This window comes from Fukomys damarensis, unplaced genomic scaffold, assembly GCF_012274545.1.
Source record: "Fukomys damarensis isolate Sample0158 unplaced genomic scaffold, DMR_v1.0_HiC HiC_scaffold_5, whole genome shotgun sequence".
NCBI lineage: Eukaryota > Metazoa > Chordata > Mammalia > Rodentia > Bathyergidae > Fukomys > Fukomys damarensis.
The window spans coordinates 6,746,673-6,771,340 of NW_022900917.1; the positions used below are offsets into that span (position 1 = coordinate 6,746,673).

Consider the following 24,668-nt stretch of genomic DNA (forward strand, 5'->3'; position numbering starts at 1 on the left):
CTTGTTAATCCCTGATACTGATAAAATTAACATTTAAAAGTCTCAGGGAAAGCAAATCCCTCATTATCAGGAAGAGACTGTCAAAACTAGTTTGAAATTTATTTAAGCATGACTTTGACTGTAAGTATTGTTTCAGATTAATCATAGGCGTGCCCAGTGCCTGTTTCTTGCGGGACGTGAGTGTTCCGGGTGTTTGGCTGCTGTGGCAGTGAGTAGAATATCGAGGAAGACATTTGTCAATAAACATCTCTTATGCTTCTTGCTAATTAATTTTCAAACATGCCTCATGCACTGTGGATTGCTCACCCAGTGACACTGAATTAACAGAACCCTAAAACAATGCATAAGAATACTGACAAATAAAAGCAAAGCACCAAGAGATTTGGTCTCCCGATCAAAAGCAGAACAGGCCTCGAAAGTTGCTTATTAGGTCATAAATCTTCGGCTGTAGTCTCCATTAGGTTCTTTGCTTGCAAAATTGGCTCCGAGGTACAAGAAAAATAATTACTGGGTCTTCTCAGGGACTGAAACAAAATCCCCAAACAAAATGTTTTAGGGTGTTTTTTTAATTAATTTTTAGAGGAGATTTGGTAACTGTATGTTCTACATTTAACCTGTAATTTGCTGTTGGGAACTGTGTATTCCTTCTTAGAGGGCTAAAAGTAATGCAGGGCCACCTTTTTACTCTGTTTGATAAGCCCCATACACTTTCTTTCTGAATTTGCAGTTCAGATGGGAATTAATGTTATTCCAATTTCCTCCTTTTAACATCATCAAAAGCAGATTGTCTGAAACAATCCTTGTACCCAGGACTGGTTTTTAAAAATCATACAGTTCCCTTCAGCATGGTAAATCACAGTAACCACAGCACAGACTTCACTGACCATTCTCTTGCTTGGCCGGGAGAGGGGCCTTCCTTGAGCTGCTAACCAGCCTAATGTAGCCAAGCAATTAGGCAGGCTTGGCGACAGACTGCAGCCTCAGGTAGAAGTGAGAGGAGCCACGTTGGTCTTGGAAGGTTCTCCTCGGGTGTTCTCGCCAGGAAATGAGGTCCTGGATTGGCTGCCCTTTCAGTCCTGGCTAGCTCTGGTGTAGGGTGTTTGGTCATCACATTTAGGAAATCGAGAACATCAGGCTAAGGGATTAGGAAGACAGATCTGCAGTATATCTTTAGGTGATAGAAAACCAAGGGCTACTTCAGGCCAGGCCATAACCGCTTGATCACAGTGGGCTCTAATGCAGAATAGGCTGCATGGAACCAAATGGCAGAGCTTGGACCCCGTTGCTATAGCCAGTGAACCCTGGGCAGAAGACTGCCCAGATTCCTTTTCCCTGGAAATAGAACAGATGTCGGGAAAGGGGGGTGAAAAGTCAGATGTTGAAAGAGGCAACTTGTGAGCCAAGTGGAACCCATTTGCACGATTGTCTGGCTCTCAGTATGGGATAAAATGAGCAAATTTTAAATCCAGGAGAGTTCATAAAACATAGATTTGCAACTGCTCTTATCTTAGAAATAGGAGAAGTAGCAACATTCAGCCTTTATTTTAGATGCATTTTTTTCATAGCGGAACTGGATTAAAATTACCCACTTTAGGAGAGAAACAGAGCATCCAGTGCAGTGTGGCCTACCTGATCTCAGGGATCCCTTAGGCCAGTTCCCTTCCCACAGCAGCAAAACCCCGACAGCCAAAGCCTCTGAGCTTCGTGTTTCCTTGGGAAGGGGATAAGGAGGATGCCCCAGAGTCAGAAATGACATCAAGAGTCAGAAATATGAATGAAGGTGTATTCTAAGTAACTGTGAAGGAATAGTGATTTAAATACCAGCATTTACCAGTGATAATATATATATTTTTTAAATTTTATTTTATTTTATTTATTTATTTTGGTTCCAGTGCTAAAACTTGGGACCTTGTGCTTGCGAGTCAGGCAGCAACACCCCTGAGCTAAATCCCTAGCCCTACCAGTGATTAACACTTTGAGAACAAATTACTATAGGTTCATAGCATCTTTGCCCACATGAGTCAGGCTCTCTTGAAAGGGGACAGTGTGACACAGAAATTGGTCCCTAAGATTCTTGTCCATGTGATGCAGATGAGCAGAGAATCACAGCATCTGGTACTAGGGAAACAAATAATGTCATCTTTCTCCTTCCTGTATCTTCCCCCCTCACCCATGGTGTTATTTGTATGTATGTATGTATGTATGTATTTTGCAGTGCTGGAGATTGAACGCAGGCCTTCACATTGGATTCTTTTTTTTTTTTTTTTTTTTTTGTAATTGTGAAACAGGGTCTCCCTAAGTTGCTGAATTGCCAGGGTTGGGCTTGAATCTGTGATCTGCTGCCTCATCCTCCCAAAGTACTGGGGTCTCACCCACTTTCTTTCTTTCTATGCTCTGCTCTTTCTGTTGGCTGAATTCTCTGGTAGCGTCTCTCTCTATGGCAACACAGACACTATTGACAGCAAGCCTAGCGCTATACCTTGAACATGGTCCAAGAAGAAAAGAGACTTTTCCCCTTGGCCACCAGAACAACTCCAGTAATGACCTCATATCTACTCTGTGTGGGTCACACGCTTGGTGTAAATGTAACATATTTATTTCATGTTTTCATTGAGTTGGGCTCTGCCAGGCACTTGAAACCATCCATAAAGCTCTCAGAGCTTACACTGCAGGAGGGGTGGGCAGGAATTGGAAAATAAAAGATAAGCATAATAGGCAAGAAAGTGATATAGTACTGTACTTGAGAAGTGAAAAGTGCCACAGGAAAATTGTTGTTTTGATTTCATTAAAAGCCCCACAAGGACAGGAGGAAGTCCCTAAGTTGCCTAGGCTGGGCTTGAACTTGTGATCCTCCTATCTCAGCCTCCTAGAGGGCTGGGGCTGCAGTGTGCACCACCATGCCCCATTAGGAGAAGTTCTTTTACTATGTGTGGGCAGGGAGGTGGCTTACCAGAAATGGCACCCTCCTGTGTCTCACGTGCACCCCCCATGGTGGGAGGAGAGAAGAGCAGAAACTGAGTCGTGCAGACCCTACGGTCCCCTTCTCGCTGCTTGCCTTAGAGCAGCAGAGGAGGGCTTCTCCTCGGGATTACTGGGATGCACCCTTCCCCTTCTCGTACCCTGACTTGCCTTTTCGCTGCACCCTGATTGCCTTTTTCCCTCCTACTCACCTTATTGACTTTTATCTTCACTTCCGGAAAGTGTTAGGTGCCCCTTCTTGTCTCTCTAGAAAGCATCTAGTTAATCTCTGGCTTCTCTGGATCCCAAGAGAGGGGCAGATTCAGCCCGTGGTGCCCACAGACTGGGGGATGAGGATGTGGATGCGCTGTGGGACCCCTAGGTCCCTGTCACTCTCCGGGTGGGGACTCTTGCGCACAGTGATATCATCCAGTGCCCCCCGCTAGCCTTGCGGTCTGCAGGACAGCGCTCTCCCCTGGCCTCAGCCCCGCCTGCCTGAGCGGGCTCTACACAGGAACTGGGAGGTGTAGACGCAGCAAGGAGGACTTAAGGTCGGGGGAAGAATGCCAGGGGCAGTGTCGGGCAGGGGTGAGCGGACAGCCTCTGCCTGTGTTTGTACCCAGATCTGCAGCTTATTAGAGCTGCCTTAATTATGCAGTTCTTAATGATCACAGATAATAATAGCATCTTCAGAGACTGCTTAAAACTGAGACGACCCATAGAGGGCTCGTAGGACCATGTTTCACACATAGTAACTGCTCAATGAAATGTTTGCTGTCCTTGTCATTTTTACAGTGGGGGAGGAACTGAAGTGCTGGCGGTCAGCCTGGAGCTTTAGCACCTGTGGGTCATCACTGTGGCGGTTCCAAGGTGCCCAGGACCGGTGTTGGCCTGACTTCATCCATTCCCACAGTCAGCCTGTGCATGAGTGCAGTTCTCATGCACATTTCAGAGATAGGGGAGTCAGCCCTCAAAGTGTGCTTCCCAGGCATCAGTCTGCAGTTCTGTGTTGGGACCCTACGCTTTTGTGAGGTTTTGCTTTTCTCCCTGTCTTCTGTTCCAACAGCCATGGTGTGACTGTAGACAATGGTTGTGCACCGAGCACTTGCGGCCCTGCTGCTCACGCTGAGCTGAACTGAGGTCGAGGCAGAACCATCTGCTTGGCACGTGACGCCAGCCCAGACCTGAGAGCAGGTGTGGCGCTACCCCGGGGCACTGATGGACACTTGTCCAGGGACCTTTCCAGTGCGGTCTATTTCCAGAAGGAAGAGGCCTTGTAGCTCAGCCTGATTTCCGGAAAGAGTGCTCCCTTACAGCTACCTGCAGGGACACCCCAGCTTCCGGGTAGGATCGGGGCTGCAACCACACTCCACCACCCCTGTCCTTGCCCTAGCAGTCCCGTTTGTGCCTTAGAGCCATTTACCCTGAAGAGCTGTGCCCAGAGGTGGAGTCCAATTCTCTGTGCTTGCAGAGGACTAGAGCTCAGACTGGGCTTGCAGGTCAGAGACACCTCCAGGCCCAGGTCTGCACCTCCTGTGGCATATTTATTAAGGCACATTGCCCGGGTGAGACACACTGAACCCTGCACCACACACACAAGGTTCAAAGGTTCCTGCCAGCTTGCAGCCATGAGTAACAGTCACCCAGGGGTAGTGGGTCCTAATCTTTAAAGACTGTAAACGTGAGCCTTATATAGGAAAAGGGGTCTTTGCAGAGATGACTAAGTTAAGGATCTTCATATGTGGAGATAACCCTGGGTTACTCAGGTGTACCCTAAATCAAATCACAGTTTTGTGTAAGAGAGAAGCAGATAACTCAGGATGTAGCTCAGTCATGCAAGGATCCAGGGACAATGCCCTTTCTGCAAAAAAAAAAAAAAAAAAAAAAAAAAGCTGAGATTATATATATCCAAGAGGAGAGGGTGATGTGGAAATGAAGGCCGAAATTAAAGCAATGTGGCCACAAGCAAAGGAATGCAGGCAGCCAGAAGAGGTTGGAAATATCAAAGAACAAATGTTCCCCTATACCTTCCAGACAGCATGTGGCCCTGCCAGTACCTGGATTTTAGCCCAGTGAAACTTATGTTGAGTATCTGGCTTCCAGATCTATGAGGAATAAATTTGTGTTGTTTTAAGATCCCATGTTTATGGTAGTTTGCTACAGCAAGTAGAGGAAACTAATCAACTGTTCCATGATTTCATTACCCTTCACCATTTCTTGCTCTCTGTCTGTTCCGCAAAGCTTCTGATAGCGTGTGTTCAAGAGCAGAACAAGGCCCTTGTCCCTCCTTAACCCTGTGGGAAGGCAGATGGCACAGTCCCACAGGCTCTGCTCCTGCAATCTGGTGTGTGCTTCTGTACCCACCACCACCCACAGGTCCTCTTCTCCCTCTGCACTGCTCCTCTTGTTGGTGGCCTTACCTAACCATTTCCAATCACATCTCTCAAATCAGAAAAGACAGGAGTTTAATGACCTGTAGTTCATCAATATGTGCATAATGAAAGCAACATTTACACTGACTTAGTAGCATTAAGTTAGTAAGTTTATATAAACTTACTAATAAATAGTTATGAACTCTACTACATGCTAGGATAGGGAATCAGATAGAAAATATTCCTACTGTTATGGTTCTCCACAGAAGCAAAACCAACAGCAGATATGCATTATGCATACGTATTGTGTGTGTGTGTGGGAAATAGAGATTGGTTATAAGAAATTGGCTCATGTGATTGTCTTAGTTACTTCTCTTGTAACTGAAACAAAATACCCGACACCCAAAGGCAAAGGTGGAAAGGTTTATTTAGCTCACAGTTCAGAGAGGTTTCAGTCTGTAATCGGCTGGCTCCAAGGCAGGGTGGCTTGGCAGAGGACATCGCAGAGGAGTTTGTGGCAAGCAAAAGACAGCAAAAGGAAGCAAACAAAGGACCTTAACAGCATCTTTCTGCCCTGTCTATCTCATCCAGACTCCTTAGGGCGGTAGCACTCATACTCCTCATCCTAGTGCCCTTGAGCCTAGCGTTGCACCCTGAATCAGTCCCAGTGTCACACACTCTAGATCCAGCCACCTCTGAAAAAGCCTCATCTATGGCTGCATGAGGCTTTGGGAGCCACCTAGACTCAGCCATCACTGGTTACGGAAGCTGACAAGTTCAAAACCTGGAAAGCTGACATCTTCGTTTGGGTTTCAAGGCCAGACTCTAGTGTCCATTCTGGACAGCAGTCCGCCAATTTAAATATTAATCTCTTCCAGAAATACCTAGAATAATGTGTGACTAAATATCTGGGTACCTCATAGCCCAGTCAAGCTGGCATGGAAAATTAACCACACATCTGCTCTTACAGAGCTGGTGCTCAAGTAGGCCACACCCAATGATGCTTTTTTGTGGTTGAGATTGCAGCGAAGCTCTGGTTTTCCAAAAGTGCTGCCAGAGCACCAGACCCATGCCTCTTGCTGGATGTTCCCTTCCCTGGACCCCCATAAGAGGTGCTGCGAATAACTGTAGCCTTGCAGGCACCTGACCGGGCTGGTCAATGTAGCACTGGGATTGTCAGGAGAGGTAACCTCTTATTTCTCTGGATTCCACTAGGACATGCCTGCACTCAGCTTAACCCCATCAGCTGCACAGTTTGGGATTTGAGGAGAATTTTGACATACTGAGATCATTAAGTGGAAGAAAGAGGATCTCTTATTTCTCCTCCTTTGTTTAATTCTGCCCTTTTCATTACTTCCCCAGATTCCAAGCGCTCAAAAAAAAAAACACCCCAGCAGTGACATGACGGTGATTTCCTACCTCCAGCACTTCCCCTCCCAGCGCAGTGACTCAATTTCCTGCTCAGAAATGGGGCCAGCAGCCACTGGTGGGTCAGGCTGGAACCCTGAGTCATCTCTGAAGTCTGCCTTTCCTTCACACCCTGTTCTAGGCATTGTTAACTCAAACATAGAGCTAGAATCCTACTTCTTCCCATCTGCTTTCCTGTGCTCCAGTCTAGGCTCCATCACTTCCTGTTTGACTTCTGCGGTCTTCATTGCCTCCTCTGTGTTCCTGTACTTTCCTTTCTACCCCAGTCCACTGCCCACATGGTGCACCTGGGATTCTTTTCATACCTGAGAGCAGGCCCGAGTCCAGGGTCCACACTGAGAATAAAATCCACAGTCCACCCAGGTGATAAGGCTGAAAGTAACCTGCCCTGCTTTCCTGCTATTTCCCTATTTTGTCTGCTTGCCAGGAGCACTGGCCATTCTGCTAATAGCCTTGACACTTACTTGCCCTTATCTTTCTCTCTGGCTCCAGCATCTCTACTTCAGAGAGGCCTTTCCTAATCTCCCAATTACAGTGGCACCCGCCCTTCTCATAAGGGTCCCTTTTATCCCTCCTACCCTCTGGCTTGTCTTCAGAACACTTCCTAACACCTGTGTTGTGCCACTATGTCTACATCTAGCTCAGTTCTTGGACTATTTGCACCTCACCCTCCTCACACGAAGTGGTAAGACTAAATGGCAAGTCTGAAGACTGAAGCCACTACGTGGACCCTTGACTTACAAACTCAATTCGTTCTCAAGGGCTGGTTGTAACTCAGGTTGCTCAACTGAGGCTCAGACTCCTCTCCACAGCCTTCAAAGTCTCTCTCCTGTACACAGGCAGATCTTGGTGTCCTTTGAAAGGCACTGACCCAGGATTTCTCATCCTTACACAGGGAAGGATGCTGCCCTCTTCCTTCCAGAACTCTTTAAAGGTTAGATCTGTATCTGAGGCCATCTGGAATCACAAGTGGTTGGTACTGGGTCATAAGTCAAGACTTTGTTAGTTAAAACTAAAATTCCGATTCTAAGCCAAGTTGTTCATATCTCAGGCTGGTCACAACTTGAGGGTCCCCTGTACTCATCTGAGTTCAGCCAAGCACACAGGACAGTGGCAGTCTTATAATGGTGCTCCATAAGCACTTGATAACAACGGAAGAAAAGGGGGTGGAGTAAGCTCACGTCAGGACTTCGGGATTCTTGCAACCTGGTGACCCCCGTGTTACCTCCTTGCCATTCATAAGGAGTTTGGGGAATCAGGAAAACTCAGTAGGTGCTGTTCTTTCACTGCTGGGTCCTTCTCTGTGTGAGGGACCTCTCCGGAGGCTACAGAACATGTGAAGAACCCTTCGGTAGCATTCATCATGCACGTGAGGACATGTGTCCTATTCACCTCCTTTGTCAGTCTGAAAGCTTCTGGAGTGGCTCTGCCTTGTTCTTCAGGGTGCCCAGATGACAAGGACACAGTGAGGGCTTAATGCTTAGTGTTTGTTGAACAAAAAATTAAATTTTTATGAAAAGTAACAAAAACTCACCCTATAAATTGGGAACAGAAAGATGTGATTCGTCAGTGACTACTTATCTGATCCTTTTCTTATCTTTCCCTAATACCTGCATCAAAAGCAGCACTACCTTGATGAGACATTCTTTTATTTTTGGTTAGCAAGAAGGGTGAGATAGGAGATTGGTGGGACTTTTGCTCTTGGAAATGATTTAGTTACAGTATTATATAAAATTTCAGAACCACCAGTCTAGTTGGCACTGCAAAAATCACCCAAAGAAGACAGCGCATCCGATTTTGGTCTTAAGGTCCTCATGGTGCAGGATCTTTCCTGCCTGTTGTTTTACCAGGATGTTCTCCTATGCAGTCTACCCTGGATTTTTCTTTCTTTCCCTCTATTTTTCTACCAAGGAAGCTAAAGTAGAGCTAAAGGCATAGCAATAAAAATTAGGAAAAGTTCTCATGCTTCAAATATTCTTCAATTTCTTGACTGCTCTTTTTACACAGGAAAATAAAAACAGTAACATCTGTATTCTCAGGATTTGGATACATCATTTTGAACAGCTGAACATTTAACTTTTTTAAAGTTCACAGACATTGTATCACAAAGTCATAAGACACACTTCTATAACTGATAGTTTTATGATGCATGGATTCAAACCTGACACAATTAGCCAACAAAGCTGAAATGAAATTGCAGTATTGTCTGTGTCATCAGGCATATATATGGGGAAGCTGAGACTACAGGTTTTCAGGGGGCAAAGTAGCAAAGCTTGGCTGGGGGTGCTGGAACAAAATCCGCTCTGAGTTTCTCAGTTGTCCTCTAGTCCTGGACGGGCCACGGAGCTGTGAAGTCCTATCTCAAGCCTCAGCGCCTCACTGTGGAATATCACACTTTAGGAAACCATACCCCTTGTGACCAGGGGCAAAAAGACTGAGTTACATTTTGGTGTTGGGAGGAATTCAAACCATCTGAAGTTTATGGAATGTCTTAGGAGCTAGATTTTGGTCATTTGGAGGTAAGTTACACACACACATTAAAAGAGCCCATTCCCAGTTTTCTAAGTGAGACTTCAGAACCAAGCGTGACAGTTGGCAGAACCGTGTGAGGCCAGGCTTGGGACCCCGGGCGCATTCCTTGGCTGTCCTATGCTTTCCACTTGTGATTATGACCACTTCTCGGAAACTGAGAAAGGAAATGAAACCTAATGTCATCTGTGTGACTTCCTAAAAACATGTGAATTCCTGTCACAAAGTCATTTGCTACTATAGCAAATCATCACAAATTTCGAAGCTTAAAATAATACAAAAATACTATCTTATGCTTGTGGACATCTGAAATCCAGAATGGGTTCCATGGAGCTCAAAGTGGGGAGCTGGGAGAGCTGTGTTCCTGGAGGGATTGGGAGAGAAACCATTTTCTTCTCCTTTCCAGCCTCTAGAGGTGGCCTGTAGTCCTTGGCTCGTGGCCACCTCCCACTCCCCACTGCTTGTATAGTCTCACACACACACACACACACACACACACACACCCGCTCCGGCTCTGTTAACCTCTTTTGTGTGATGAGAGACCCACCTGGGTAATCCCATTTGCAAAGCCCCTTTTGTCATGTATGGTAACAAATACAGAGGTTCTAGAGATTGGACTGTGGACACCATAGGGAGCCATTATTGCATCTGCCCCAGAAGGCAGGGGAAACTTCTTGCCCTTGTCCTTTCTTGCCTTTCTCAGAACTACCATGAGGTGACAAGGGGTGCCAAGCCTGAGCTGGGAATCTCCTTGGGATGGAGCTCTCACTGCAGGTTCAGGACAGCAGTGCCACCAACAGCAATGTGCACACATCCCTGAACTCCCTTCCTTGCTGGACACTGGCCTGGGGCCATGTCAGTATGGACACAGTTATCTGCAGTGTTTCCCATCCAATATGCCTGTCTCCCATTCGCTGTTCTCACTCCCGGGCACATGTTAGAAGTACAATCCATGATTCTCTTGTAGGTGGGAGGTTACATGATTAGTTTTGGCCAATGAATAACTCTAGGCTCAGCATTTCATTGATGAGATGCAATCTTCTATCACCTGTTCTTCTCCCTGTGGTGCAAGGTGGGTGGGCTTAGAGTTGGCCGTTCCAAATAAACTAGACATGAAGCTGTTATGGTCGCCACTCTTTGGGGTTTTGTTGTCACTGTATTATATATCAAAAGTCTTCCGGAATGGTGCACTTTGCAAATGCTAAAGGAAAAGAAAGAGGGGTAAACTAGCATGGACGGTCTCTAACTGGTTTTCTCCACTCACCTGTCCCTGTGTCCTCGGCCACATAGACTTTCCTCTTTCTTTGATGGAAAAGCCCATTAGCTTCATCTTCTGGTTATCAGTATTCCTTTACAAGGTGGGAGAACGTGTAGTTTCTGGAATGTGTTTGATAACACACTCACAGCCTTCATACTGGCCACATGGAATTGACTCTGTCCCTTCTGCATTTAGAAAAACGAGTATAAATCTGGTATTAGTCAGCTCTTCTGTCACCGAGACACAATACCTGACGCCCACACCTTTAATGGAGCTCCCAGTTTCAGGAAGGTCAATCCATGATTGAACATCATGGCAGGAGGGCAGGGGGCCGCAGAAGTGCTCAGTTCGTGGCAGCCATGAGGCAAAGTGGGAACAGTGCAAGGGATGACAGGACTGGGGTCCAGATTACCCGAGGTCGTGCCTGTGTCATGCATCCAGACACACCCAGAAGTGTGCTTTACTAATCGAGGGTTTTCTTAATCCCTTCAAGTCCGTGTATCGTGATTGACAATCCCAGAGCTGCAGCAGAGATGACTGTGAATGTCAAGAAAGAATAGAATGTGGAACCAAGAATGTGTAACATCTTCGCTCCTTGTTCTTTTCATTTCTTGCAGTAAATCCTCACAGCTGAAGTTTGTTTATTTCAGAGAAAGCATCGAATGGGGGAGACCCTGGGGGTTTGTTGGAAATCATGGTAGAAGAGAAGCGTGCAGACTTTCAGAGGAAAGAAAGGGGCTAACAGGAGGCCATGCCAGGGGGCTCGGAGCCCAGGTGTGTACAGACTGTAGGTGCTCACGTCCCAAGGCTCTGCGTTTGCTGTCCCTCACCTTGCTCCTTATAGGCCAGCCCTACTGGGACTGGGACATCGACCTGTGGCCTGGGGTCGGGATTATGGCAGGGCTACCGGCACCTGGATGTGTAACCGGCCCAAAGCCTGAGGTACAACCAGAGGCCCGGATGCCCGCAGATCAAAACCGAACTGAAATGCAAATTTCACAGAAGCATGATTGAGTACTGGGCTAAAGTTGCTGGAGTTTCTATCTAACCACAGCTGGAGAATCTGCTTCTCCATCTGGGGTTTTGGTGATGCGTGTGCTCCTGTGGCCGGCCTGAGAACCCAGCCCCCAACCAAAACCATGGTTTCTATGGAAACCTGCAATCTGTGGCTCAGCTATCCAGGTCAAAAGCTTGCTGTTTCATCTCCTTCGATGTGTGGATCATTTGAGGATTGCTAATATTAGCTAAAAATTGGGGTTTTTCTTTAACGCGTGTGGGTTTTCTTCAGCCAGATCACCCGCTGTGTCAGCAGTGAGCGTGCAGGGCCTTCTGTTCTAAGGAGGTTGTGTTGGAATCTTCTGTTGTGCAGGGTGAACCAGGACCAGGATGGAGATCCTTCTGTCTAGCAAACCGTTCATGTCCTTTTCTTTTCATCTCTGAACCTCTACAGGGCGAGCCCTGCTGAGACTCACGGACAAAAAGCTGGAGCGTGTGGGGATCGCCCAGGAGAACCTGCGGCAACACGTCTTGCAACAGGTGCTCCAGCTGAAGGTGCGAGAGGAAGTCAGAAACCTGCAGTTACTCACACAAGGTACCCTGCGGCTTCCGGGGGGCGGGAGAAGGAGAAAGGGCTGAGAAAGCCTCATCGTTCTGACACAGGGACACAGGAGGAGCACTGTTCCTTTCCAAAATGTCCTGCATTCACAGAATATGTATTTTATACACTTATACACATAAATCTGTATATACAGATACATATTTAAAGACCTCCTCTCTCCAAAAACTTTTCTTTTTCATAGCTCACATGATAGAAAGATGCATAGGTAAGGAACAAATAAGTAACCAGCAGTACTCAAACTAGCTTTCAGGCCATCACGTACAGCTGTGTAGACTGTGCACTGCATACCTTCAGAGGGCACCGGTCGCTCAGGTCCCTGTGGGGCCGTACACTATACGGTCTGCACGGCTACAGTCTGGCATAACCTGATTATCTTTGTCTCTCTTCTGATTTTTGTAAGGCCATGTACTCTGCATGATTTCATCGCTGATCTATCCAGTGAAGCAGGTGGATGTTTTGTTGTGTTTTGTTTTACTCTGCATTTTCTTTGGAGAGTGGGAAATATATTTTAAAAACATGCCTTCACTTAAATAAATGTACATAGGCATACTTTAGAGATTGTAAGAACCCTTCTTAGCCTCTTGAAAAAAATAGCATAAAAATATAGGTTATAGAGAATTTAAGGGTGGACTGTTAAGACCATGCAACTCTTAACAGGGATCATTAATTACTTCATATGTGCAGAGCGCTCAAGGTGTTGATAGCAAAAAGCTGAAATTTGGGGAAACCTTAAGTCACTCCGTAACTCGTGCATGTACCCAAGATTTGGTTGCTTTTAACCTCCCTCGGCTATAACTTTTATGTTTTTTTTTTATGCCCATTGTGTATCATTCTAAATGAAAGGATGATAAAATATATGTTTCTGAGATCCTTGGGTATTTTTCAGTCTGCAGAGTATTGTAATTGGATGCATACTGTTATTGGAGAAATCTGGGTCAGCAAAGTTTCATGTTACTGCATTTAGATTAACCCAGTAAGAGTCCATTTGCCTAGAGGAAATGATGTACTGCCCGAAAGATGATGCTCTAGAACTATAAATATAGACTGTGAGCAGTAGGAGAATGGTATTGTTTATTTGAATTTTGGCCCCAGAGACTTCCGATGACGAGTTCATGAGTGCTGGTACTCTGAGTGATTGAAAGGTGAGTGTGCTGTTCTGACACACTTTGAGATTTCTTTTACCAAGAAACTAGAGATAAGACATATGACAGTCAGGTCATCACAGTGCTATTTATAAAATTATAAAACTAGAAATAACTTAGAAGTTCAGCAATATGGAGAGAATCAAATAATTTTGCTTAAATTCATAAGATACAACATTTGCAGGCATTCAAATTACATCCATGAAGAACGTACAACATGAGAAAGTACTCGGGAAATGAGGGAAAAGCCACGTACACATTTTTGTTTGTACTGTAACCCCTGTACGTATTTATGTATTGTATTCTGATGTGCATAGAAAAAGGACTGCAACTGAATATGCCGCTATTTTGATAATGGTTTTCTATGGGCCGTGGACTTGTGTGTGGTCTTAATTGTTTTCTCCATATCTTTCTGTTTTCCTGATCTCCCACTGTAAACTACATTATGGTTATAAGCAGACAGTGCACTCATCTTTGTAAGGCTCCACCACAGCCGTGTTCTGCCCGGGTTCTGCTCTGTGTCTGAGCCCCTCGGCGCCCGTGTCCGCCTCCTGTGATGATAGTCAGAAGGAGCCTTAGTTCTCAGAGCACACCTTGCACACCCTTCTTCCACGGCCATCCACCTGTGTGGTGTTTGCTTTACAGATCCATCTTCTACAGCCTTCGGGGCCCTAGATGCACAGATAGGAGATTTTTCCTGAGATGGTACATACCTGTTAAGCTAAGTATACGTTTGTGTCCTGAGAAGGCAATGCTAACTTCAATCTTCCCGATTCATTTGTCATTTTCTTTAGCTTTAGGAAGCTGTGCATTTTGCATTCCTCCATCCCACTCTGCACAGATCATTGTTCTTAGCTCGTGGACATTTCATCTCCAGCCGTGTGACCTTTCTTACTGCTTGCCTTTTACATGTTATGTTCAAATGCATTTTGTGCTAGACATCTTTTAGAAAACCCATAGCCCTACTGAAGTGATAGTTTCAAAAAATTGACAGGTTTTTATAAAAGACAGCTAGGGAAGCCTTAAAATATTTATTTGGGGTCTAGGTTTACTGTAATAGGGATTGGAGTTGTACTCCACTCTATGTATGTATATGTGTATATATGAAATGTATCTTGTGTGCCCGGGCAGAAGAGTGGGGAAGAAAGGGCCGCACTTCGAGCTGGGGCAACGCAAGATGGCAGCCACCATGGGCTCGGGAGTAACAGTCCCTCGCAATTTCCAACTGTTGGAAGAACTTGAAGCAGGCCAGAAAGGAGTAGGAGATAGCACCATTTGCTGGGGTCTAGAAGATTAGGAAGACATGACACAAGATGGACGGGCATGGTAATTGAGCCTCCGAGAAACATTGATGGAAACTGAATACACAGCCTTAGAATAGGCTGTGGCCCTAAATACCCAGAATCACCCCCTTTGTAAGGTTCATAACAGAGATTAATATGAATGGAGTTAATAGTTCTGATGGAGTGGTAGACCTAAGAGCCTTGTTACTTCCAGCAAAACGGTAGAATTCACACAGCATCAAAGTTGTTCTGCAAGAGCTTCAGTGCTTAATGATGTCTAAAGAAAATAGAAACTCCCTCAGCCACCTGAAGGACAGTGTTACAGCATTTAATCAGAACACCCACAGGCCCTTCCGCTCCACCCCACCCCCTCTTCCATTTCAGCAGTCTTCGTTTGCCACAGTAGTGAATTTTCTAGTTACGTCTCCTCGACCTCAAAGTACTGGAAAGGAAGCTCCCATTCAAGGACAGTTTAATTTAAGATGCTATAAATGATACTAATTTTTGTCCATTTGAAATATATGAGTTGTGCTATAACAAATCACCCTGTCAAGTATAACCACTGTCCACGTAGTTGAACTTCTGGGAAAGTCTGTTTAAACGGAGTCCCATCAGGACTGTTGGGGCACATCTAACAACTGTGCAAAGACACGTCACACAGTCACCTTGCTGTGGCGACATGGCCCAGGGCTCTGCCATCCCTCCTCCCCGCCTCCTCCGCCCCTGGAGCTCTGGCCTGGGGTGGCTGGTTGATTAGATGTGAAGGTTTCAGGTCGCAGCCTGTGGGACCACTGCTGGGTGTAGGGGTGCTGTGCCTGCACCCTGGTTTCTTTTTTAAGTCTTAAGTGACACCTCCTTCCAAGCCATCGACCTGACCCACCCTCCTTCACTCCCACCCTTGGCCAAAGCATAGATGGTAACCCTCCGTCCCCCTCTGAAATTGGCCTTGGGTGAGGATTCAGAGCTTTCCCCCATTTCTTCCCCACCTTGATCAGGGGTGTTGCTTTTCCCTCCTCCTCCTTCTCTTCCTCCTCTCCCTTGTCACTGTCACCACCCAGCGCTTTCCACGACCCCTCCTTCCTTTGTCCAGAATCCATCAGGTAGGGTTGGAAAGAGTCTGACGGCCCTCATGTAGTTTTGGAACCACATTCATTCATTCTCCACCAGCTGGGAAATGAGTATCAGGTCCTGGGCTCTGCCGCCTGCTGTCACCATCAACTGATGAGCAGAAATCTGCCAGAGCCCTGTCCCTGCTGGGCAGGCCCAGAGCAAGGCCACACGAGGACACTGTAAGCATGCGCAGTCCCTCTGGATGGTTCCCTTTCCTGGTACCACGTCGCTTCGAGATGCTGAAGAAGGTTTACACTGTCGCCCACTTTGGCTTTAGTGCTGCTGCTTCTGAGTGCTTAGCAGGGGCTGAGGAGTAGCTCGGTGTGCAGTGGACCCAGGCCTGATGGGCCTGGCCTCCTGGCACCTGCTGCGCTTTCCCACTTTCTGTGCAGGACCACTAAATGCTTAAATGTAGAAGCATACTGAAATAAAGGCAATTCATAGTTTTCTGGGGAAAAAAGAAATTTACCATGGGGTCATCTGTTACTCAGGGTTGATTATTTGATTCTTTGTTTCTGTGAATAGTAATAAGTAGGTATATAATATGCTGAATATTTTTAGTGTGCTACTCAGTTTCTGGAAAACTTAGACTTATACTTTCCTTCCCCTTGCTTCATGAGAGTTGGGGGAAAGTGCTTTATATAACATACAGCAGTTGTGTACATTGTTTTGGGGTCCCTTCACATTAACCCGTGATCAAGTATATAAGGAGTATTCTTAGCATTTTAATATTGGACATTATTTCTAGGAAGAAAAATTCCCAGGCATACTGACCACACTGCCTTTCATATAGCTAGTGAATATTGAGTGTCTGCTATTTACAAAGCATGCACTAATGCTCACATCGACTTGTGACATTTTCTCTATGATGGCCAGTCCTCTGTTGGCTTCAGTGTACATACAGAGAAAAGGACAGACAGAACACATAAATAAAATACCCGAAGCCAGAAAATTTAGCAAAACACAGACCCGTGTGCTTATAGCAAGCTTGCATCCATTTAACTTTAGTGCCTGTGCACTTTCAAATGAGGTAATAATTCCCCTCTCTGAATGATGATTAAATGATGTCTTAGGTGGGTATCATCTGCCATAGGCCATGGCTTTTGAACTGTTCTAGATACTGGCACTTTTTCTTTTTAAAGAGTAAAATAGTATTTTAATCTTTACTGACCAATTGGAGTCTGTTGCACTACCCCACTGTGTGAAGAAAGCAGCCATAAACAACAGTTAAATAAATTAGACATGGCTGTGTTTCAGTAAAACTTTATTTACAAAAATAATTAACTGGTACACATAAAAGGAAACACGAAACAGAATGAAAAGGCAACTGTCAAGATGCTAATATCCAAAATGTATAAGGAAATTCTACAACTCTGTTTTAACAACCGATTTTAAAAATGAACTAAAGAATATAAATATATAATTCTTCAAAGAAGCTATATAAATGCCCAGCAATCATCAAGAGATGGTCATCAGTAATCATTAGAGAAGTGCAAATCAAATGAGGTAGCATTTCACACGCACTAGAATGGACACTATCAAAAGAATAGAAAATAATAAGTTTTGACAAGACTTTAGAGAAGTCATATCCCGTGTGCACTGTTAGTGGGTCTGTAAAATTGTATAACCATTATGAAAAACACTGTGGAAGTTCCCAGAAAATTAAAAATAGAATCACCATGAATCCCACTTTTGGGTCTACCTCCAAAAAAACGTAAAAGAGGATGTTGAAGGAATATTTGTACACCCATATTCATTGTAGCATTCTTTACAATTACCAAGAGATTGAAGCAAGACAAACTCCCATTGACAGAGGGATGGATAAAGAAAATATTACATGTAGATACACTAGAAGACTACTCTTACAAAGGAGGAAATTTAGTTATGTTCTACTGCATGAATTAACCTTATTAAAATAAGCCAATCACAAAAGGACAAGATTCCACTCATACAAAGTATGTCAAGTAGTCAAAATCATAGTATAAACAAAATAAAAGTCGTTTCCAGAGCCGGAGATTTAGCTCAGTGAGACCCCTCCTGAGTTCAATTCCCGGTACCAAGAAACAAAAAGTTTCCAAAGACTGTGAGGAAGAAGATTTAGTGTCTATAGGTATAGTTTCAGTTTTCAAGATGGAAGAGTGATGCATGTATTACATAGTAATTTCAATATACTGTATTTGTACTAAACTATACACTTAAAATAGGTAAAATGGATATCTAATATGATGTTTTTTACCACAATAAAAATATTACTAAGCCATAGCTAGTGGGCCCATACTTTGCAAAGTCAAAACTGTAAGCTTTTGACATCCTCATCCAGATTACTGTATTTATTCTTGGAATTCTCCATTTTGAGATTAAAAAGGGGTCTCTCTCTAGTATAGCCTCACTGCTAGGATATCCCTTTCTGTGCCTTTCTTGGCTACAAATACATGGATAATGTAAAAATGTATCCACAGTTGTGAAGTCTGGGTTAATGGGGCTATCCACACTGGAAGATCAGGCAGATGATGTTAGTAAATGCTACCATCTTCAAGTGCCTTTGTAGTCCGTGCCTGCAAAATGCAAAAAGAGCATGATATTTACCAGGGCTAATTTTGGCTCATTAAACATTACTATTTCCCTAAGGACTTTTTTCTACATTGTCCAAATATATGTGTCAAAATTTAGTTGGGAATTGCATGGCCAGATGGACTTTGCAAAGCTCCATCTTCTGGAGTGACAAAAATTAGAAACACTATGTTCTAATCCAAGAAGAACTTTCCAGAACTCTATGTACCGGCTGGGTATTTTAGTCCCATCACCTCCACAGTGATGCTTCAGCAGCTGAAATGGGCTATCTGAACTGAAGTAGGCCATCTGGTCCACCACCTTCCTTTAAGGCTTAAAAAGTCTTTGTAGAAGGGCACAATCTTGTTTTACAGAGTTGAGCACCAAGACACAAAGAGAATTAGAGGATTCCCAGTGGTTCAACAGCTAGTGAGTGGCACAACTGAAACTAGATCCCATTTCTCCTAATTACCACCCCTTATTTTTGTTGCATTGTTTTTATTAAGGCTTAATTTACACATAGTAAAGTTCACCAGTTTTCGTGTACAGTTCTGTAAGCATTAACACTTGTGCACAGTTCTGTGGTGTTGTAGTGAGGGTTTTACAAGGAAAATAGATTTAATACAGGACACATAATTTATAGGATTATTCTATAATACTCACCCAGAAAGTCAAATGCAGAGGAATGCAAGAGATCTAGCCGCACACTAGAGACCCAAAGAATTCAGCCAAGGGCCTGGATCCTATAACAGTACCTCACACAAGCCCTAAAGGCCAAGGCCATGTCTTCCATGGAGCCCACGGCAGTAACTCATGCTTATCCCTATTGAGGATCTGCACCCGGAAGGCCCAAAGGCCGGTGGTGGAAGCCAGAAAACCTGCACCAGTGGGGCGAAGGATCTGTGCCACCAGGCTAAGGAATCTGCACTGGAGCAGGAAGTAATGCTCGTGGTGAAGATCAGAGCTCCCCTTAATGAGAATAGCAGCCATTCCCAGTGACATGGAGGCCCAAACTCCTCCTCCAAAGAAAACAGCTAAGTTCAAATCAGGAAAACCGTCCACAGCAAGCTTCTTCTAGGAAATCAACAGCCTAGGATCTTCCCCTCCAGCTCTCTTTTTATGGCATTGGCAGCATTCCTCAGGTGTGTCCTCCACCCCGAACCACGCTGACTCAGTTCAGCTGGGCATTTGAAGTTGACCATTCATTAATCCAACACGTGTGGCTACCACTACGATCAAGGTATAAACCAAAATTTCCATCACCCCCAGAAATACTCCTCAGTGCCCATTTGTGTCAGCCTCTCCTGAACCACAAGCCTCTGACAACCCCTGACATTTCCTGTCCACACAGTTTTTCATTTCCCAAAATGCGATGCACATGGAATCACAGTCTGATTTCCTTTCCGAAATGTACTGCAACTTAGGCTGTGGGGTGGGTGTCGTTCTCCCACTTACTTTCACCTCTGCGTATGCCAGTGGACGTATAACCACAGTATTATTCCCCAGCTGAGAGACATTTGAGTTGTCCGCAGTTTTGTAGAACACCAGTAAAGCTACTGTACGCATTCACATAAAGGTTCTTATATAAACAGTAGTTTTCATTTGATGGGGTATCTAGAAGTGAAATTGCTGCTTTGTATCATAAATACATGTTTCAACTCATAAGAAACTGCCAGGTCAGTGTTCTTAAGATAATAAAAGCAGAATAACAGGACTAGGTACTGGCTATAATACATATAAAAAGTATTGGAAATTCTTCTGAAAAATTGCTCCATTGTTGTAGAAGACCTACCCTACCTATCTCTTCCTGAAGCCACACATCTTCAGATGCGGGATTTGCTGAGTGTGTCTTGTACACCGTCTCATAGTAAGTTCAAGGTCAAGCATGTTTAGTGTGAACTCATTTGTTTAATAAAACTTTTCTCAACATCTATACACCAGTGAATACACTATGTATGTCTTTCCCAGTTGTCACTGAGATGCCTCCTCAGTCTCTCTTCCAAGGAAGAAAACCTATAAATAATTCCCACTCTTACAGTGGTCAGAATACCAGATTCCCTTGTGTACCTGTGAAACGTAGCTGATGGCCAGCTTTTCTGGAATCTCTCAAGGCGCACTGTTTGCGTGTCCAGGCTCTTGCATGCGTTTTTGCCTGTGGCACTGGTGTCACCGTGTGATGTTCATGGGTCCGTTCTCTTCATTCTTGGCTCTTCTGCTTTTCCTCTCTGCTGCTCACTGGTTTTCATGTACATGGAAATGACTCTTCTCTTTCCATTGGCTCACCCTCAGGCTAGTGGCGCATTGCCTGCTTCTCCTGCTTGCCAAATGTTCATCCCTCCTGGAAGTGGCTCCTCTGGGTTTTTCTCACAAAGAGCTCCCTCATATCTCACCCACTGCATGACTTCAGTCATCTCCTACTTCTGAGTGAATCTCAGATTTACATCTTAGGTCTCCTTGAAGCTTTGCATCCTTAATTTACTCAGCTCAGAAAATGTGACACATTCTACTATTGCCATCTCATGTTTAACAAATCAAAATTTAACCCCATTGTTTTTCCCTCCATCTCCCTTGTTTTCTCTTCTGGGTTTCTTCTCAAGGTTAATTCTCCTATTATGAGTTTCTTAACCTGATTCAGAAGGTTCAGAGTCACCAGAAATTACTATTTCCCTTGAAATAACATGTAATTGGTGGCTAAATCCTCTGAGTTCTCTTTCTGAAATGGGTTTGCAGCCTCTTTCTGCCACATACCTCCTCTACCACTGGGTTAACTTCTCCTTACAGACCATTAGGAGAACGTACTAGCTCTCATCTGTTCTCTGTGGCTGCCTTGCTCCTTCAGTTATCTTGCCTCTTCTGATGCCATGATTAACTTAAATATATCTCAGATGACATGATTTCAATCCTTAAAACACTTGGGGGCTTCAAATCTTGTTAGCATCTTGTATAAAGCCATTCTAAACATTTCACAGATGTATTAACTTTGGGCACATTGCTTGGCAGCTATGATACCACAGCTGTAAAAATGGGGATAGGAACCATTTCACAGTGTCATTGTGACTGTGAGGTCATAAAATCCATGGCAGGACCTGGTCTTCATGAGATACCATCTTCCAAGTAGCCTCGCCTCATTTCTTGGGCAGAACTACTCATTCCCATCCTGGCGTTAGTAAATTCCTTGTTCCTGCTAATAATGTGTTCATCATGTGGAATCCAGTTGTTCTATGTTCCATGAACTCCAGGCCTCGTGGTAGCTGCTAGGGACAAAAAGGAGCACCTGAGAGCACTGAGGCTGCAGTGCTGTGCACCAGGATCGAGAAGGGCAGGAGTACACTGAGCACAGGACCGGCGCAGCCTCCCCGGGTAGCTGGTGGGAGAAGGAAGACTTGCCAAAGGCATGACGCACGCATGGTCCTCACCAGATCAAAGACTTGGCAGTACACAGAGGCCGGCGTGAGGCTGCAGGACGTGTGGTGGTGTAGTCTTGCTCTCCCCCTGTAGATTGTTAGTGGTCACTGAGGTATTCTGATGTTACTTTGTACTCCTACCTCCTAGCATACTACGCAGCAGAAAGTGGATCCTCTGTGTGGTTTTGCTGATTTAAATGGAATGGCTGTACTTTTCTTTCATTTTCTAACTCCACTTCATTTTCTACTTAATCTTCTCATAGCAGTGAATGCAATATCAATTTTGGTATGGATTTGTAATAAAGTGAGAGTTGCTGCAAAAACATTTGGGGTCATTCTCCTCCATGAGCCATATCACCCAGAATCTCTTCTAAATTTTTATTTCTTCTCCTCCTACCGTTTATCTTCCTCCTCCTCCTTAGAATCTTCTCCCTTGTGAGCTTTTGTGTTGACCATTAGTGACAATGGGAAGTGCTCTTAAATCTGTAAACCCCACCGGTCAGCTGTCTTGCCTGATATTTTTAGTCCTTACATGTATTCCTGAGTGACACCGTCAAGTGACTGTGAAGGGAGCCTTCTCCCTACAACCCAACTCATTGGTCAAGAGCTCATGGTGGATAAAGATGTCAGATGAGCAGTCTTAAGAGATTTAGTACAGATTTTTCTTCTGTGATTGGGGTCATTTATTACTTCATTCACTGTCATTTGATTAGGGTCGGCCTACTACGTGTCCCTTCCCAATTTCCTCCAAGACAGCATTTCCTCAAACAGCTCCTTCCTCAGGCTTTCCCCTGACATAATTCAGAATCTTCATGTCCTGTTGTGCAAAATTTTGTGACAAGGAATATTTCTAATTTTATCAAGTCATTAAGATGTCAGAGAAATTCTCCTTGGTGTGAGCTTTATATATAGAAACCTAAACACTTCTTTTAGCGATTATGAAAATCACATGACAGTTTAGCAGTAGGTCTTAAAATTATGACATGAATACCCTAGTTGGCATCCCTCCTGTTTCACTTTTCTTCTGGGAGTTCACTCTGGCGTTCATTCAGGAAGGTGGTAAGGCTTGAAATTGACTCTTGCTGCTTGTCTGTTACATTCTTTATGTTAGAAAACTGTGTGTCTATGCAGCCTGCTGACAAAATGCTAATCTCTTGTGGAAACACCTTCTAGACACATCTAGAGGCAGTGTCTTAGCCATTTCCTGGGCCTCCCTTAGCCTAGTGGATTTGGCACGAAGCCACCACAGAGGCCAAGGTTGAGACGGAAGTTTCATGAAAAAGAGTAACGTAGTTAGAGACTCAAGAGTGAGTAAGAAGAGAGAGATGGCAGAGCGAGAAGCTGGAAAAGGAAGGAAGAAACCAAGTGAGAGAGTGGATGCATGGTTCTTCTCCTCTATGAGGGATCCAGAGTTGATCTTGAAGGCAATGGGAAACTACTAAGGAGTTTTGAACCCTAGTGTCCTGGTGAATTTTATGTAACAAAATGTGGGAGGATGCATGGAGAAGGCCAGACAGGTGTTCATCTGTGTCAGAGGTGAGGGCAGCCTGGATGAAGGTGGTGTCAAATGAGGACAAAGAGAGGTCAGCACAGGAGTCCAGGCAACCTGCGTTGACCAACGGGGGAACAGCACCTACATCCTTTGAAAGTTTCCTCCTCCCTCCTCTTACGTAGCATCCTCTCCGGAAGGACATGCGGCACTTCTTTGACATGCCTCACCCCAAGCTGCTGAGTTAGACTCTCCTGCACAGGCAGCGTTACCACCAGTGACTCCTGTGCCCCAGGCCCACTGCCCTGCACCATTCAGATCAGAGCACACGGACATCCAGGGAAAACCATGCACCCTTCAGTGCAGGCCTTCATGAGTTTGCTTGTCATAACCAGGTGAATTCAGAGGAAGGCTTTGGCTCTTGGAGTACAAGAAGGTAGCCCGCCCCAAAAACCCAACCACCATAGAGCCATCTAACACTGAATGCCCACAGCAGGGGATGTTCCCAAGATCCAAGGAATTTGCCCAGACAAAATTGAAACAAGTCATCTCAAGAAGCCTTGCGGGACAATAAAAATCATTCAGTACTTTATACAGAGACACCACTGTGACCTGTGCTTACAGGTGTAAGGGCAGAGTTGCCACGGTGATGCATTGCTCTAGTGAATATAGAAGTGGAGGCCAGAAAGAAACAGTTGCTTTAGCTTTGCAAAGAGCAGTTTGGATGTTCAGATTTGAAACCATTGAGGTCTCCCAAGGCGTAAGCATCAGAGATGGTTTTTATGCTTGTGCAGAGCAGGGCACCAGCCCTCTAGTTTATCACCATACTGGTGGGGCTAGTACTGATCATGCATGTGACATTTTAAATTCTATATTTAGCCCTCCCAATAATTTTGAAAATAGATACCATGAACCCCATTCTGTAGGTAAACTGAGGCCCTGAGAGCCACGGTGCCTGCCAGGAGTTACAAAGCTAAAAAGAAATTGTTATGGTTCTCCAAAGAAATAGGATGCATATGATATTCACCACGCGCATGCACACACACATACAGGTGCGTGTACACACACAGATACAAGATTTATCTGTTGTTAAAAATCAGCTCACACAATCATAGATCAGAGAAGCCCTTGCAGGGTGTGCAGCAGGGAAGCTGGAGACTCTGGAAGACCACGGCTGTAACTCCATTTCAAGTTCAAAGCCCCAGGATAGCAGAGGCTGTAAGTCTGAGGCCAAGTGCTGGCAGGTCCCAACCCCAGCATGCATGCTTGGGTCGGTGCAGATCCGAAGGCAGGAAAAAGCCTAGGCAGGCACAGGAAGGGCTCTCTTTTGCTTGCCTCTGAATCTACTCAGACTTTCGGCCCATTGGCTGGAGCCAACCTACACTGGGTAGGATCATCTACTTTGCTCTGCCTGCAAAGGCAAAAGTTAATCTCATCCAAAAACTCGCTCAGATACACGCACAGTAAATGTAGGCCAAATATCTGGGCACTCATGGCTCAGTCAAGGTGACACATGAAAGTAACCAT

General features: G+C 44.9%; 1 protein-coding gene and 1 pseudogene across 3 annotated transcripts in view; both read left to right on the forward strand.

The window, feature by feature from the left end:
- Positions 1 to 24,668, forward strand: part of Samd12 (sterile alpha motif domain containing 12) — a 360,178-nt gene that overhangs the window by 189,409 nt on the left and 146,101 nt on the right. For all 3 annotated transcript variants that reach the window (XM_010619516.3, XM_010619518.3, XM_010619517.3), the window contains exon 4: positions 11,996 to 12,136. In XM_010619516.3, coding sequence (XP_010617818.1) covers positions 11,996 to 12,136 — 141 coding nt within the window. The remainder of the gene's footprint in view (positions 1 to 11,995; positions 12,137 to 24,668) is intronic.
- On the forward strand, positions 14,293 to 14,959 carry LOC104859029 (annotated as a pseudogene).